Genomic DNA, 13950 nt, shown 5'->3' with positions numbered 1-13950 from the left:
GGTCTACTGAACATATTATTATAGTGGGGTCTACTGATACATATTATTATAGTGGGGTCTACTGAAACATATTATTATAGTAGGGTCTACTGAAACATATTATTATAGTGGGGTCTACTGAAACATATTATTATAGTGGGGTCTACTGAAAACATATTATTATAGTGGGGTCTACTGAAACATATATTATAGTGGGGTCTACTGAAACATATTATTATAGTGGGGTCTACTGAAACATATTATTATTATTATATAGTGGGGTCTACTGAAACATATTTATTATTATTATAGTGGGTCTACTGAAACATATTATTATAGTGGGGTCTACTGAAACATATTTAGTGGGTCTACTGAAACATATTGTTATAGTGGGGTCTACTGAAACATATTATATAGTGGGGTCTACTGAAACATATTATTATAGTGGGGTCTACTGAACAATTATTATAGTGGGGTCTACTGAAACATATTATTATAGTGGGGTCTACTGAAACATATTATTATAGTGGGGTCTACTGAAACATCTTATTATTATTATAGTAGGGTCTACTGAAACATATTATTATAGTGGGGTCTACTGAAACATACTATTATAGTGGGGTCTACTGAAACATATTATTATAGTAGGGTCTACTGAAACATATTATTATAGTGGGGTCTACTGAAAACATATTATTATAGTAGGGTCTACTGAAACATATTATTATAGTAGGGTCTACTGAAACATTATTATAGTAGGGTCTACTGAAACATATTATTATAGTGGGGTCTACTGAAACATATTGTTATAGTGGGGTCTACTGAAACATTATTATAGTGGGGTCTACTGAAACATATTATTATAGTAGGGTCTACTGATACATATTATTATAGTGGGGTCTACTGAAACATATTATTATAGTAGGGTCTACTGAAACATATTATTATATTGGGGTCTACTGAAACATATTATTATAGTGGGGTCTACTGATACATATTATTATAGTAGGGTCTACTGAAACATATTATTATAGTGGGGTCTACTGAAACATATTATTATAGTGGGGTCTACTGAAACATATTATTATAGTGGGGTCTACTGTCTGAAACATATTATTATAGTAGGGTCTACTGAAACATATTATTATAGTGGGGTCTACTGAAACGTATTATTATAGTGGGGTCTACTGTCTGAAACATATTATTATAGTGGGGTCTACTGAAACGTATTATTATAGTGGGGTCTACTGAAACATATTATTATAGTAGGGTCTACTGAAACATATTGTTATAGTGGGGTCTACTGTCTGAAACATATTATTATAGTGGGGTCTACTGAAACATATTATTATAGTAGGGTCTACTGAAACATATTATTATAGTGGGGTCTACTGAAACATATTATTATATTGGGGTCTACTGAAACATATTATTATAGTGGGGTCTATTGATACATATTATTATAGTAGGGTCTACTGAAACATATTATTATAGTGGGGTCTACTGAAACATTATTATAGTGGGGTCTACTGAAACATATTATTATAGTGGGGTCTACTGTCTGAAACATATTATTATAGTAGGGTCTACTGAAACATATTATTATAGTGGGGTCTACTGAAACATATTATTATAGTGGGGTCTACTGTCTGAAACATATTATTATAGTGGGGTCTACTGAAACGTATTATTATAGTGGGGTCTACTGAAACATATTATTATAGTAGTGTCTACTGAAACATATTGTTATAGTGGGGTCTACTGTCTGAAACATATTATTATAGTGGGGTCTACTGAAACATATTATTATAGTAGGGTCTACTGAAACATATTATTATAGTGGGGTCTACTGAAACATATTATTATAGTGGGGTCTACTGAAACATATTATTATAGTGGGGTCTACTGAAACATATTATTATAGTGGGGTCTACTGAAACATATTATTATAGTGGGGTCTACTGAAACATATTATTATAGTGGGGTCTACGGAAACATATTATTATAGTGGGGTCTACGGAAACATATTATTATAGTGGGGTCTACTGAAACATATTATTATAGTGGGGTCTACTGAAACATATTATTATAGTGGGGTCTACTGAAACATATTATTATAGTGGGGTCTACTGAAACATATTATTATAGTGGGGTCTACTGAAACATATTATTATAGTGGGGTCTACTGAAACATATTATTATAGTGGGGTCTACTGAAACATATTATTATAGTGGGGTCTACTGAAACATATTATTATAGTAGGGTCTACTGAAACATATTATTATAGTGGGGTCTACTGAAACATATTATTATTATTATAGTAGGGTCTACTGAAAGATATTATTATAGTGGGGTCTACTGAAACATATTATTATTATTATAGTAGGGTCTACTGAAACATATTATTATTATTATAGTAGGGTCTACTGAAACATATTATTATTATTATAGTAGGGTCTACTGAAACATATTATTATAGTGGGGTCTACTGAAACATATTATTATAGTGGGGTCTACTGAAACATATTATTATAGTGGGGTCTACTGAAACATATTATTATAGTAGGGTCTACTGAAACATATTATTATAGTGTGGTCTACTGAAACATATTATTATAGTGGGGTCTACTGAAACATATTATTATAGTAGGGTCTACTGAAACATATTATTATAGTGGGGTCTACTGAAACATATTATTATAGTGGGGTCTACTGAAACATATTATTATAGTGGGGTCTACTGAAACATATTATTATAGTAGGGTCTACTGAAACATATTATTATAGTAGGGTCTACTGAAACATATTATTATAGTGGGGTCTACTGAAACATATTATTATAGTAGGGTCTACTGAAACATATTATTATAGTGGGGTCTACTGAAACATATTATTATAGTGGGGTCTACTGAAACATATTGTTATAGTAGGGTCTACTGAAACATATTATTATAGTAGGGTCTACTGAAACATATTATTATAGTAGGGTCTACTGAAACATATTATTATAGTAGGGTCTACTGAAACATATTATTATAGTGTGGTCTACTGAAACATATTATTATAGTAGGGTCTACTGAAACATATTATTATTATTATAGTAGGGTCTACTGAAACATATTATTATTATTATAGTAGGGTCTACTGAAACATATTATTATTATTATAGTAGGGTCTACTGAAACATATTATTATTATTATAGTAGGGTCTACTGAAACATATTATTATTATTATAGTAGGGTCTACTGAAACATATTATTATAGTGGGGTCTACTGAAACATATTATTATAGTGGGGTCTACTGAAACATATTATTATAGTAGGGTCTACTGAAACATATTATTATAGTGTGGTCTACTGAAACATATTATTATAGTGGGGTCTACTGAAACATATTATTATAGTAGGGTCTACTGAAACATATTATTATAGTGGGGTCTACTGAAACATATTATTATAGTGGGGTCTACTGAAACATATTATTATAGTGGGGTCTACTGAAACATATTATTATAGTGGGGTCTACTGAAACATATTATTATAGTAGGGTCTACTGAAACATATTATTATAGTAGGGTCTACTGAAACATATTATTATAGTAGGGTCTACTGAAACATATTATTATAGTAGGGTCTACTGAAACATATTATTATAGTGGGGTCTACTGAAACATATTATTATAGTGGGGTCTACTGAAACATATTGTTATAGTAGGGTCTACTGAAACATATTATTATAGTAGGGTCTACTGAAACATATTATTATAGTAGGGTCTACTGAAACATATTATTATAGTGGGGTCTACTGAAACATATTATTATAGTGGGGTCTACTGAAACATATTGTTATAGTAGGGTCTACTGAAACATATTATTATAGTAGGGTCTACTGAAACATATTATTATAGTAGGGTCTACTGAAACATATTATTATAGTAGGGTCTACTGAAACATATTATTATAGTGGGGTCTACTGAAACATATTATTATAGTAGGGTCTACTGAAACATATTATTATAGTGAGACCTCGACACAGAAGGTAGCTAGCTAACGGATGGTTAGCTCACGTCCAAATGCCAGTCCCAAATGTTTCCGCAAAACATATTAGTTAGCTAGATAGCTACATCAGTTCAAACCCAACACCAACTTTAGGCAAATTGTCACGCTGCTACCTTACAATGCATGCGATGGGCTTTTCCAACACTAGCTAGCTACTCCATAGTCCAAGCTACAGTAAGAGCTAGCCACATTTCACTGTCAGACAGGGCACAAGTCAAACTGTAGCTGAGAAACAAATTGCTAGCTGGTTACATGTGGAATCATGTAGTAATCAAAATATATTTCATATGTGAGATTCTTTAAAGTAGCCACCCTTTGCCTTGATGACAGCTTTGCACACTCTTGGTATTCTCTCAACCAGCTTCATGAGGTAGTCACCTGGTATGCATTTAAATTAACAGGTGTGCCTTGTTAAAAGTACATTTGTGGAATTTATTTCCTTCTCAATGCGTCAATCAGTTGTGTTGTGACAAGGTAGGGGTGGTATATAGAAGATAGTAGTGGTGGTATACAGAAGATAGTAGGGGTGGTATATAGAAGATATTAGGGGTGGTATATAGAAGATAGTAGTGGTGGTATACAGAAGATAGTAGGGGTGGTATATAGAAGATGGTAGGGGTGGTATACAGAAGATAGTAGGGTGGTATACAGAAGATAGTAGGGGTGGTATATAGAAGATAGTAGGGGTGGTATATAGAAGATAGTAGGGGTGGTATATAGAAGATAGTAGGGGTGGTATATAGAAGATAGTAGGGGTGGTATATAGAAGATAGTAGGGGTGGTATACAGAAGATATTAGGGATGGTATATAGAAGATATTAGGGGTGGTATATAGAAGATAGTAGGGGTGGTATATAGAAGATAGTAGGGGTGGGATATAGAAGATATTAGGGGTGGTATATAGAAGATAGTAGGGGTGGTACATAGAAGATAGTCCTATTTGGTAAAAGACCAGCTCAAATAAGCAAAGAGAAATGACAGTACATCATTATTCACTCTGCTGCAGAGGATGCATTCATTAGAGTTACCAGCCTCAGAAATTGCACCCTCAAGTAACAGACACATCTCAACATCAACTGTTCAGAGGAGACTGCGTGAATCAGGCCTTCGTGTTCGAATTGCTGCAAAGAAACCACTACTAAAGGACACCAATAATAAGAAGAGATCTGCTTGGGCCAAGAAACACAAGCAATGGACATTAGACCGGTGGAAATCTGTCCTTTGGTCTGATGAGTCCAAATTTTTAGATTTTTGGTTCCAACCGCCGTGTCTTTGTGGGACGCAGAGTAGGTGAACAGATGATCTCATCATGTGTAGTTCCCACCGTGAAGCATGGAGGAGGAGGTGTGATGGTGTGGGGGTGCTTTGCTGGTGACACTGTCAGTGATTTATTTAGAATTCAAGGCTTACTTAAACAGCATGGCTACCACAGCATTCTGCAGCAATACGCCATCCCATCTGGTTTGCGCTTAATGGGACTATCATTTGTTTTTTAGCAGGAAAATGACCCAACACACCTCTAGGCTTTGTAGGTTCTATTTGACCAAGAAGGAGAGTGATGGAGTGCTGCATCAGATGACCTGGCCTCCATAATCACCCGACCTCAACCCAATTGAGATGGTTTGGGATGAGTTGGAACGCAGAGTGAAGGAAAAGCAGCCAACAAATGTTCAGCATATGTGGGAACTCCTTCAAGACTGTTGGAAAAGCATTCCTGGTGAAGCTGGTTGAGAGAATGCCAAGTGTGTGCAAAGCTGTCAAGGCAAAGGGTGGCTACTTTGAAGAATCTCAAATCTCAAATATATTTTTATTTGTTTAACACTTTTTTGGTTACTACATTATTCCATGTGTGTTATTTCATAGTTTTTATGTCTTCACTATTATTCGACAATGTAGAAAATAGTAAAAAATAAAGAAAAACCCTTGAATGAGTAGGCGTGTCCAAACGTTTTACCGGTACTGTACATTGACACCCCTTCAAATTAGTGGATTCGGCTATTTCAGCCACGACCGTTCCTGACAGCTGTATAAAATTGAGTACACAGCCATGCAGTCTCCATACACAAACATTGGCAGTAGTATGGCCCACACCGAAAGCTCAATGACTCAACGTGGCACCGTCATAGGATGCCACCTTTCCAACCAGTCAGTTTGTCTAATCTACTGAAACATATTTTTATAGAGGGGGGTCTGTTGAAAGATATTCTGGTGGGGTCCTGGCTCTTCACTCTGTTGGAACAGAGCATCTCTGATAATAAAAGGCAATGATGCCAAGAGTGAAATTGGCCCCAGATGGAAGTAGCCTAGAGATTAAGGTGATGGCTGACGATGACTGATGATCCATGACTTAGTTTTTCCCAGAAAACACTCCTTACAGAACCCCCCCCCACCCCCCCACATGATTTCACAAGTGGAAAATTTCACATGATTTCACTTGAAATTTCACATGTGAAATCAGGTGAAAGCTAGTTTTTTGGAACACTTCACATATGATCACGTTTTCATGTGTAGTTTTATGTTCACATGTCGCTTTAGATGTTGTCACGTTATCACATTAATTTCACATAAGATCACGTGATCATATGAAAAACGTTTTTCTTTTTAAAACAAACAATTTCACTTGTGATCATGTGAAATTCATGTTGTTTTGAAGACTGAGGAAGATGTCATTTATCATAGGGCTATATACCATAGACAAAAACAAGGAGGAGGGGATAAATCAGAGACTTGATGTTTCAGCCTTGATGGAAGTTCACAATGTGTGTGTCTGACATCTTCATGGGTCTCTTCACATTGATTTCAGATGACCAGTCGGTAACTTCCATTCCACTTTCCGGAGATGATGGATATGTTTCTTTGCTTTGAGCTTTTAATCATTTCCATTGAGGTGCGTTAACTGTTTTGGTGGCTATGATTCACGAGTCGTTTGTCAAATGTGATATCACATCTCAGATATTTACATTGAGGTGCGTTAACTGTTTGGTGGTTATGATTCACGAGTCGTTTGTCAAATGTGATATCACATCTCAGATATTTACATTGAGGTGCGTTAACTGTTTTGGTGGTTATGATTCACGAGTCGTTTGTCAAATGTGATATCACATCTCAGATACTTACATTGAGGTGCGTTAACTGTTTGGTGGTTATGATTCACGAGTCGTTTGTCAAATGTGATATCACATCTCAGATATTTACATTGAGGTGCGTTAACTGTTTGGTGGTTATGATTCACGAGTCGTTTGTCAAATGTGATATCACATCTCAGATATTTACATTGAGGTGCGTTAACTGTTTGGTGGTTATGATTCACGAGTCGTTTGTCAAATGTGATATCACATCTCAGAAATTTACTAGCTAGTTTACTAGCTGACAGACCCAAGCAAATGTGACCGATAGAGGTTCAAACTTGGGTCTCCTTTGTGTCACAAGACTGCGTTAGTTAGCCCGTTAAACTAAAACCTTGGCATAAGATCAGGTAGCCAAAATGTCCTCCTGAGATAGCAAGCCGTTGCTATACTGGCTGTGTCTTAGGAGGATGTTCTGGCTAAAGCTTGGGAACTACTGTAACACAAGTCTTCAGGTCTCAAGGTTTCTCATCATACAAGCATGGTTCACCGACCCTTCTCTGTTACACTAACGTACGTCACATTGTCTTTCTACAGATGCTGTCCCTTCAGATATGTGACATCATGCTGGAGGTGGAGAAGGAGAAAGAGACGTGCATGGCCCAGTTAGAAAACATGACAACAGGTAAGTTCAGTAGTTATGTGTGTGTGTGTGTGTGTGTGTGTGTGTGTGTGTGTGTGTGTGTGTGTGTGTGTGTGTGTGTGTGTGTGTGTGTGTGTGTGTGTGTGTGTGTGTGTGTGTGTGTGTCTGTGTGTGTGTGTGTGTGTGTGTGTGTGTGGTATACCAGCTACATTACAGTATTTGGTATTTGTACATGTCCTTTAGTTCTCTATAAGTTGTATCAATCAGTACTTTACTATGTACTTACTTTAAAGAGTTTCACCATGTAACCTGTACAGCCCTTTTAAGTCTTATAAACAGTACATCTACTCAGGGCTTTTACAAGCTATGTATTAGATGCAGTCAGACAAACTTTCAACACATGTTATTATTCCTAGACTTACAGTCGGATCCTGTAGTTAGAAGATGTAAACCGTGTCGTGCCTCTGTTCTTTAGTCTACTGGGTGCCTTGAATAGCTTTGAATCACAATAGATTCTAATCAACAATTTATCTGCAGAGATGTTAACCTCATACAGTGTTTTTAATAGAGTCATACTGATGATGGATACTGACCAAATAATGTATGTAGTGCATGGTATGAACACTGTAGTTTTATTCATTGTAATGTTTTTGCAGAATTTACTGTAGTATTTACTGTAGTATTTGCTGTAGTACACTGTAGTATTTACTGTAGTATTTGCTGTAGTATACTGTAGTATTTACTGTAGTATTTACTGTAGTACACTGTAGTATTTACTGTAGTATTTGCTGTAGTACACTGTAGTATTTGCTGTAGTATTTGCTGTAGTATTTGCTGTAGTACACTGTAGCATTTACTGTAGTATTTGCTGTAGTAAACTGTAGTATTTGCTGTAGTATTTACTGTAGTTTTTACTGTAGTACACTGTAGTATTTGCTGTAACATTTGCTGTAGTATTTACTGTAGTATTTACTGTAGTACACTGTAGTACACTGTAGTATTTACTGTAGTATTTACTGTAGTATTTGCTGTAGTACACTGTAGTATTTACTGTAGTATTTGCTGTAGTATACTGTAGTATTTACAGTTAACTATAGTATCAATACTGTAGTAAAAGAAAACTGTAATATATACTATAGCAATTAATGTAGTGTTTTTTGCAGACTGTAGTACTGCAGTATGTTTTCATGTGGGAGAGTACTCCTATTGATGTATTTTTTATGATATTAAAACACAGTTAATGCCATTGAACCATCCCAACTGTATAACACCTATTAACACCCAGTTTATTAAGTAATAATTACCATTGTTATTGGGTAAGCTTTATATGAAGCATGTCCTGGCATGTGATCATACAGTTTGTGATAGAATAGAGAAATATTATTATTGAACGCAGGGTGGGGTATACTTTGTTCACAATTATGTCAAACATCCCTAGGCTTGGTGATGTGATGTCATGCCACACGTGGGTGAAAACACCTACTGGTTGTGTCTGCAATGGCACCCTATTCATTACGTTGTGCACTACTTCTGACCAGGGCCCATAAGGTCAATGTAGGGAATAGGGTGCCATTTGAGATGCACCCACTGACTATTCCCCTGCCTTATTTATAAAAATTAAAAAAACTAATTTAGCCTTCATTATCATTTTAATTTAGCTGCAGTTTCTCCATGTACACATTCTGTCGATTACGACTCAAAGAAATCCTCGGGGTAATACGACAAGGAGAAACTCGCAAATTGCCTTTTCAGACGATGAACGTTAATTAAAAAAGTGATTGCAGCTGTATTTCCTCCCTTTTTGAAAATGATCTGGATTGCTTTCTCGACTTCGTGTGAGAGCCAAATACTCAACCTTTACTGAGATATAAATCAAAATAATAGCATCAATAGCATCAGGCTATGACAGTGTTTTATGAGTTATTTAACGACGTCTGCCTCCGATGCCAAAAGGTTGCATGTTTGAAGCCATCGATAGAAAGTCATTTTTGAGATTTTTGTTTTAAGCCTGTCTCAAATCTTTGAGTTAATGCCTAAACTTAACCCTGACCTTAAACATTCAGAGTTGATGGCTAAACTAAATCATAAAACACTTCGAAATGTGACGTTTGGAAAAACATGTATGAACGTCTAATTCTGACATGAGGCTGTGAGAGCTTGTTGGTTATTTAAATTATGTGGCAAGACACTGGCCCATGTACAGATGTAGGATCTTAATTTGATCACCCTGTTGCATGAGAACTTTCTTGCAATGCAAGACATTTCAAATTTGTAGTGTATTTGAGGTTTAACAAGGATTCCAAAGTTTTTAATTTCCACTTTGATATTTCAGACTTGATCTTTCCCTTACTAAAAAAATATCAACCCCTACAAAAATGTCCATTAATTATAATCCACAAAATAATTATAGTTTCCTGTTGCTGCAGGATTATTTTCCTGCTGTAGCAAACTGGCTCCAATTAAGATCCTACATCTGTAGTTAACTCTATGTGGTGTGACCTTAGATTTTACTGATTGGCTGTCCTAGAAACACACAAACATACACAGTGTGGGTTAGTTTTTTCTGCACACAGGAGAACATGAATCATCTTTAATCTCTCTGTAAATGTGGAGTTCATCAATCACACAGGGTTTTCAAGAGGCTCTCTCTGTCTGTCTCTCTGTCTCTCTGTCTGTCTGTCTCTCTCTCTCTCTCTCTCTCTCTGTCTCTCTGTCTGTCTCTCTCTCTCTCTCTGTCTCTTTCTCTTTCTCTGTCTTTCTCGCTCTTTGTCTGTCTCTCTGTCTCTCTCTCTCTCTGTCTCTCTGTCTCTCTGTCTCTCTGTCTCTCTGTCTCTCTGTCTGTCTGTCTGTCTGTCTGTCTGTCTGTCTGTCTGTCTGTCTGTCTGTCTGTCTGTCTGTCTGTCTCTGCCTTTTTCTTTCTCTCTCCCCTTTTTTCTCCATCTACCTTTCCTCCTCTAATCCATCTTTCTCTCGCTCTCCCCTTCTCTCCCCCTCCTCCTCCTCTCACTTGCCTCCCCCTCTCTCCTTCACCCATCCTGCCTCCGTCCTTCCCCCCGTCCCCACTCCCCTCTCTCCCTCTATGAGTTCTGAACATCGTGAAGGAAAAGGACATAACTCTAAAAGGTTATCTCTGTTTTTAAGGATTATCTTTGAGTGAGCACGTTGGTTATTATTTCAAGATCCCCCTCCTCCTCCTCCCTCTCCTCCCCCTCCCTCCTTCCCCTTCTCCCCCTCTCTCCCCCAGGTTGCAGTGGGACGTGGGACAAGGGGGCCTGCTGGCCCAGTGCCAATACAGGACAGGTGGTCACCATCCCCTGCCCTGTCTACTTCTTATACTTGACCAATGACTTCATCATGGGTAAGACCCTGCGTGTGTTTGTATGTGTTTTTTGTGTCTGTGTGTGTTGTGTGTGCATGCATGAATGGTGTGTGTGTGTGTGTGTGTGTGTTCATCAGACAGGTCAAATGAAAAGGTGCAGTCATGCATCATAGAATGGTGTAGGAAGTTGACTGATAACTTCTGCGTGTTGTTACTACATCAACTTTTCGTGTACTATATCAACTTTTCGTGTACTATATAAACTTTTCGTGAACTACATCAACTTTGCGTGTACTACATCCCACCATTACTCACCACCCACCATTCCTTCACCACTCACCATTACTCACCACCCACCATTACACACCACACACCATTCCCTCACCACCCACCATTCACTCACCACCCACCGTTACTCATCACCCACCATTCCCCCACCATTCCCTCATCACCCACCATTACTCATCACCCACCATTCCCTCACCACCCACCATACTCACCACCCAACATTACTCATCACCCACCATTCCCCCACCACCCACCATTACACACCACACACCATTCCCTCACCACCCACCATTCCCTCACCACCCACCATTACTTACCACCCACCATTCCCTCATCACCCACCATTCCCTCACCACCCACCATTACACACCACACACCATTCCCCCACCACCCACCATTACACACCACACACCATTCCCTCACCACCCACCATTCCCTCATCACCCACCATTACCCACCACCCACCATTACACACCACACACCATTCCCTCATCACCCACCATTCCCTAACCACCCACCATTCCCTCACCACCCACCATTACTCACCACCCACCATTCCCTCACCACCCACCATTCCCTCACCACCCACCATTACTCACCACCCATCATTCCCTCACCACCCACCATTACCCAACATCCACCATTATCCACCACCCACCATTCCTTCCCTACCCACCATTATCCACCACCCACCATTCCCCCCCTACCCACCATTAATCACCACCCACCATTCCTTCACCACCCACCATTCCCCCCCTACCCACCATTAACCACCACCCACCATTCCCTCACCACCCACCATTCCCTCACCACCCACCATTCCGTCACCACCCACCATCTAATGTTGTATATGCCACCTAACATTTGAATGGTTCTAATAATGAATTAGGATTCTTGTGGTTAGCATCAAGTAACAGGATTAAAACTTGCACAACACCCGGACCAAAACATTTTGTTCTATGCTTTATGTTGAGAGGCAGTTTCCTCAGTTCCTCCGTTTTTCCCAGGCGGTGTTGTGTTTGAACACTTCTCTCTCTCTCTCTCTCTCAGGAGAACTTTCACGCATGAGGAGATTCATTGGAAGTTGAAGTTGTGATCATTAATTATGTATGGAAGAAATTGTTGGTTTAGGGAATATCTAGCTTAACGACAGGGTATTTTGTTTGAATTACGGAAAACATGCGCACACACGCACACTTTGCAGCGATGAGAATACTTTCTCTTCCCTTCATTGTCTTATCTCTCAACTGGTCATTAATTACAGCAGCTGTTTTTCCCAGTGTGTAGCTCTCTCCCTGTGTAGTTCTCTCCCTGTGTAGTTCTCTCCCTGTGTAGTTCTCTCCCCCTGTGTGTAGCTCTCCCCCTGTGTAGCTCTCTCCCTGTGTGTAGCTCTCTCCCTGTGTGTAGCTCTCTCCCCGTGTGTGGTTCTCTCCCTGTGTGTAGCTCTCTCCCCGTGTGTAGCTCTCTCCCTGTGTAGCTCTCTCCCTGTGTAGCTCTCTCCCCGTGTGTAGCTCTCTCCCTGTGTAGCTCTCTCCCCGTGTGTAGCTCTCCCCCCGTGTGTAGCTCTCTCCCTGTGTAGCTCTCTCCCCCTGTGTGTAGCTCTCTCCCCCTGTGTAGCTATCTCCCTGTGTAGCTCTCTCCCCGTGTGTAGCTCTCCCCGTGTGTAGCTCTCTCCCCGTGTGTAGCTCTCTCCCTGTGTAGCTCTCTCCCTGTGTAGCTCTCTCCCTGTGTAGTTCTCTCCCTGTGTAGTTCTCTCCCTGTGTAGTTCTCTCCCCCTGTGTGTAGCTCTCTCCCCGTGTGTAGTTCTCTCCCTGTGTAGCTCTCTCCCTGTGTGGTTCTCTCCCCCTGTGTGTAGCTCTCTCCCTGTGTAGCTCTCTCTCCCTGTGTAGCTCTCTCCCCATGTGTAGCTCTCTCCCCGTGTGTAGCTCTCTCCCTGTGTAGCTCTCTCCCTGTGTAGCTCTCCCCCCGTGTGTAGCTCTCTCCCTGTGTGTAGCTCTCTCCCTGTGTGTAGCTCTCTCCCTGTGTAGCTCTCTCCCCGTGTGTAGCTCTCTCCCTGTGTGTAGCTCTCTCCCTGTGTGTAGCTCTCTCCCTGTGTGTAGCTCTCTCCCTGTGTAGCTCTCTCCCTGTGTAGCTCTCTCCCCGTGTGTAGCTCTCTCCCCGTGTGTAGCTCTCTCCCTGTGTGGTTCTCTCCCTGTGTGTAGCTCTCTCCCTGTGTGTAGCTCTCTCCCTGTGTGTAGCTCTCTCCCTGGGTGTAGCTCTCTCCCTGGGTGTAGCTCTCTCCCTGGGTGTAGCGCTCTCTCTGTGTGTAGCTCTCTCCCTGTGTATAGCGCTCTCCCTGTGTAGCTCTCTCCCCGTGTGTATTTCTCTCCCTGTGTAGCTCTCTCCCTGTGTAGCTTTCTCCCTGTGTGTAACTCTCTCCCTGTGTAGCTCTCTCCCCGTGTGTATTTCTCTCCCTGTGTAGCTCTCTCCCTGTGTAGCTTTCTCCCTGTGTGTAACTCTCTCCCTGTGTAGTTCTCTCCCTGTGTATTTATCTCCCTGTGTAGCTCTCTCCCTGTGTGTAACGCTCTCCCTGTGTGTAGCTCTCTCCCCGTGTGT

General features: G+C 39.9%; 1 protein-coding gene across 1 annotated transcript in view; it reads left to right on the top strand.

The window, feature by feature from the left end:
* Positions 1 to 7702: 7702 nt before the first annotated feature.
* The window catches only part of LOC120042732 (vasoactive intestinal polypeptide receptor-like), a gene marked incomplete at its 5' end in the record, with an annotated part of 90175 nt that continues 83927 nt past the window's right edge, over positions 7703 to 13950 (top strand). The window contains 2 exons of the mRNA XM_038987528.1: positions 7703 to 7790; positions 10993 to 11106. Coding sequence (XP_038843456.1) covers positions 7703 to 7790; positions 10993 to 11106 — 202 coding nt within the window. The remainder of the gene's footprint in view (positions 7791 to 10992; positions 11107 to 13950) is intronic.

Source organism: Salvelinus namaycush, unplaced genomic scaffold (assembly GCF_016432855.1).
Source record: "Salvelinus namaycush isolate Seneca unplaced genomic scaffold, SaNama_1.0 Scaffold760, whole genome shotgun sequence".
Classification (NCBI taxonomy): domain Eukaryota; kingdom Metazoa; phylum Chordata; class Actinopteri; order Salmoniformes; family Salmonidae; genus Salvelinus; species Salvelinus namaycush.
Note: the sequence above shows the minus strand (reverse complement) of the source record. Positions and strands in the feature narration are given on the sequence as shown.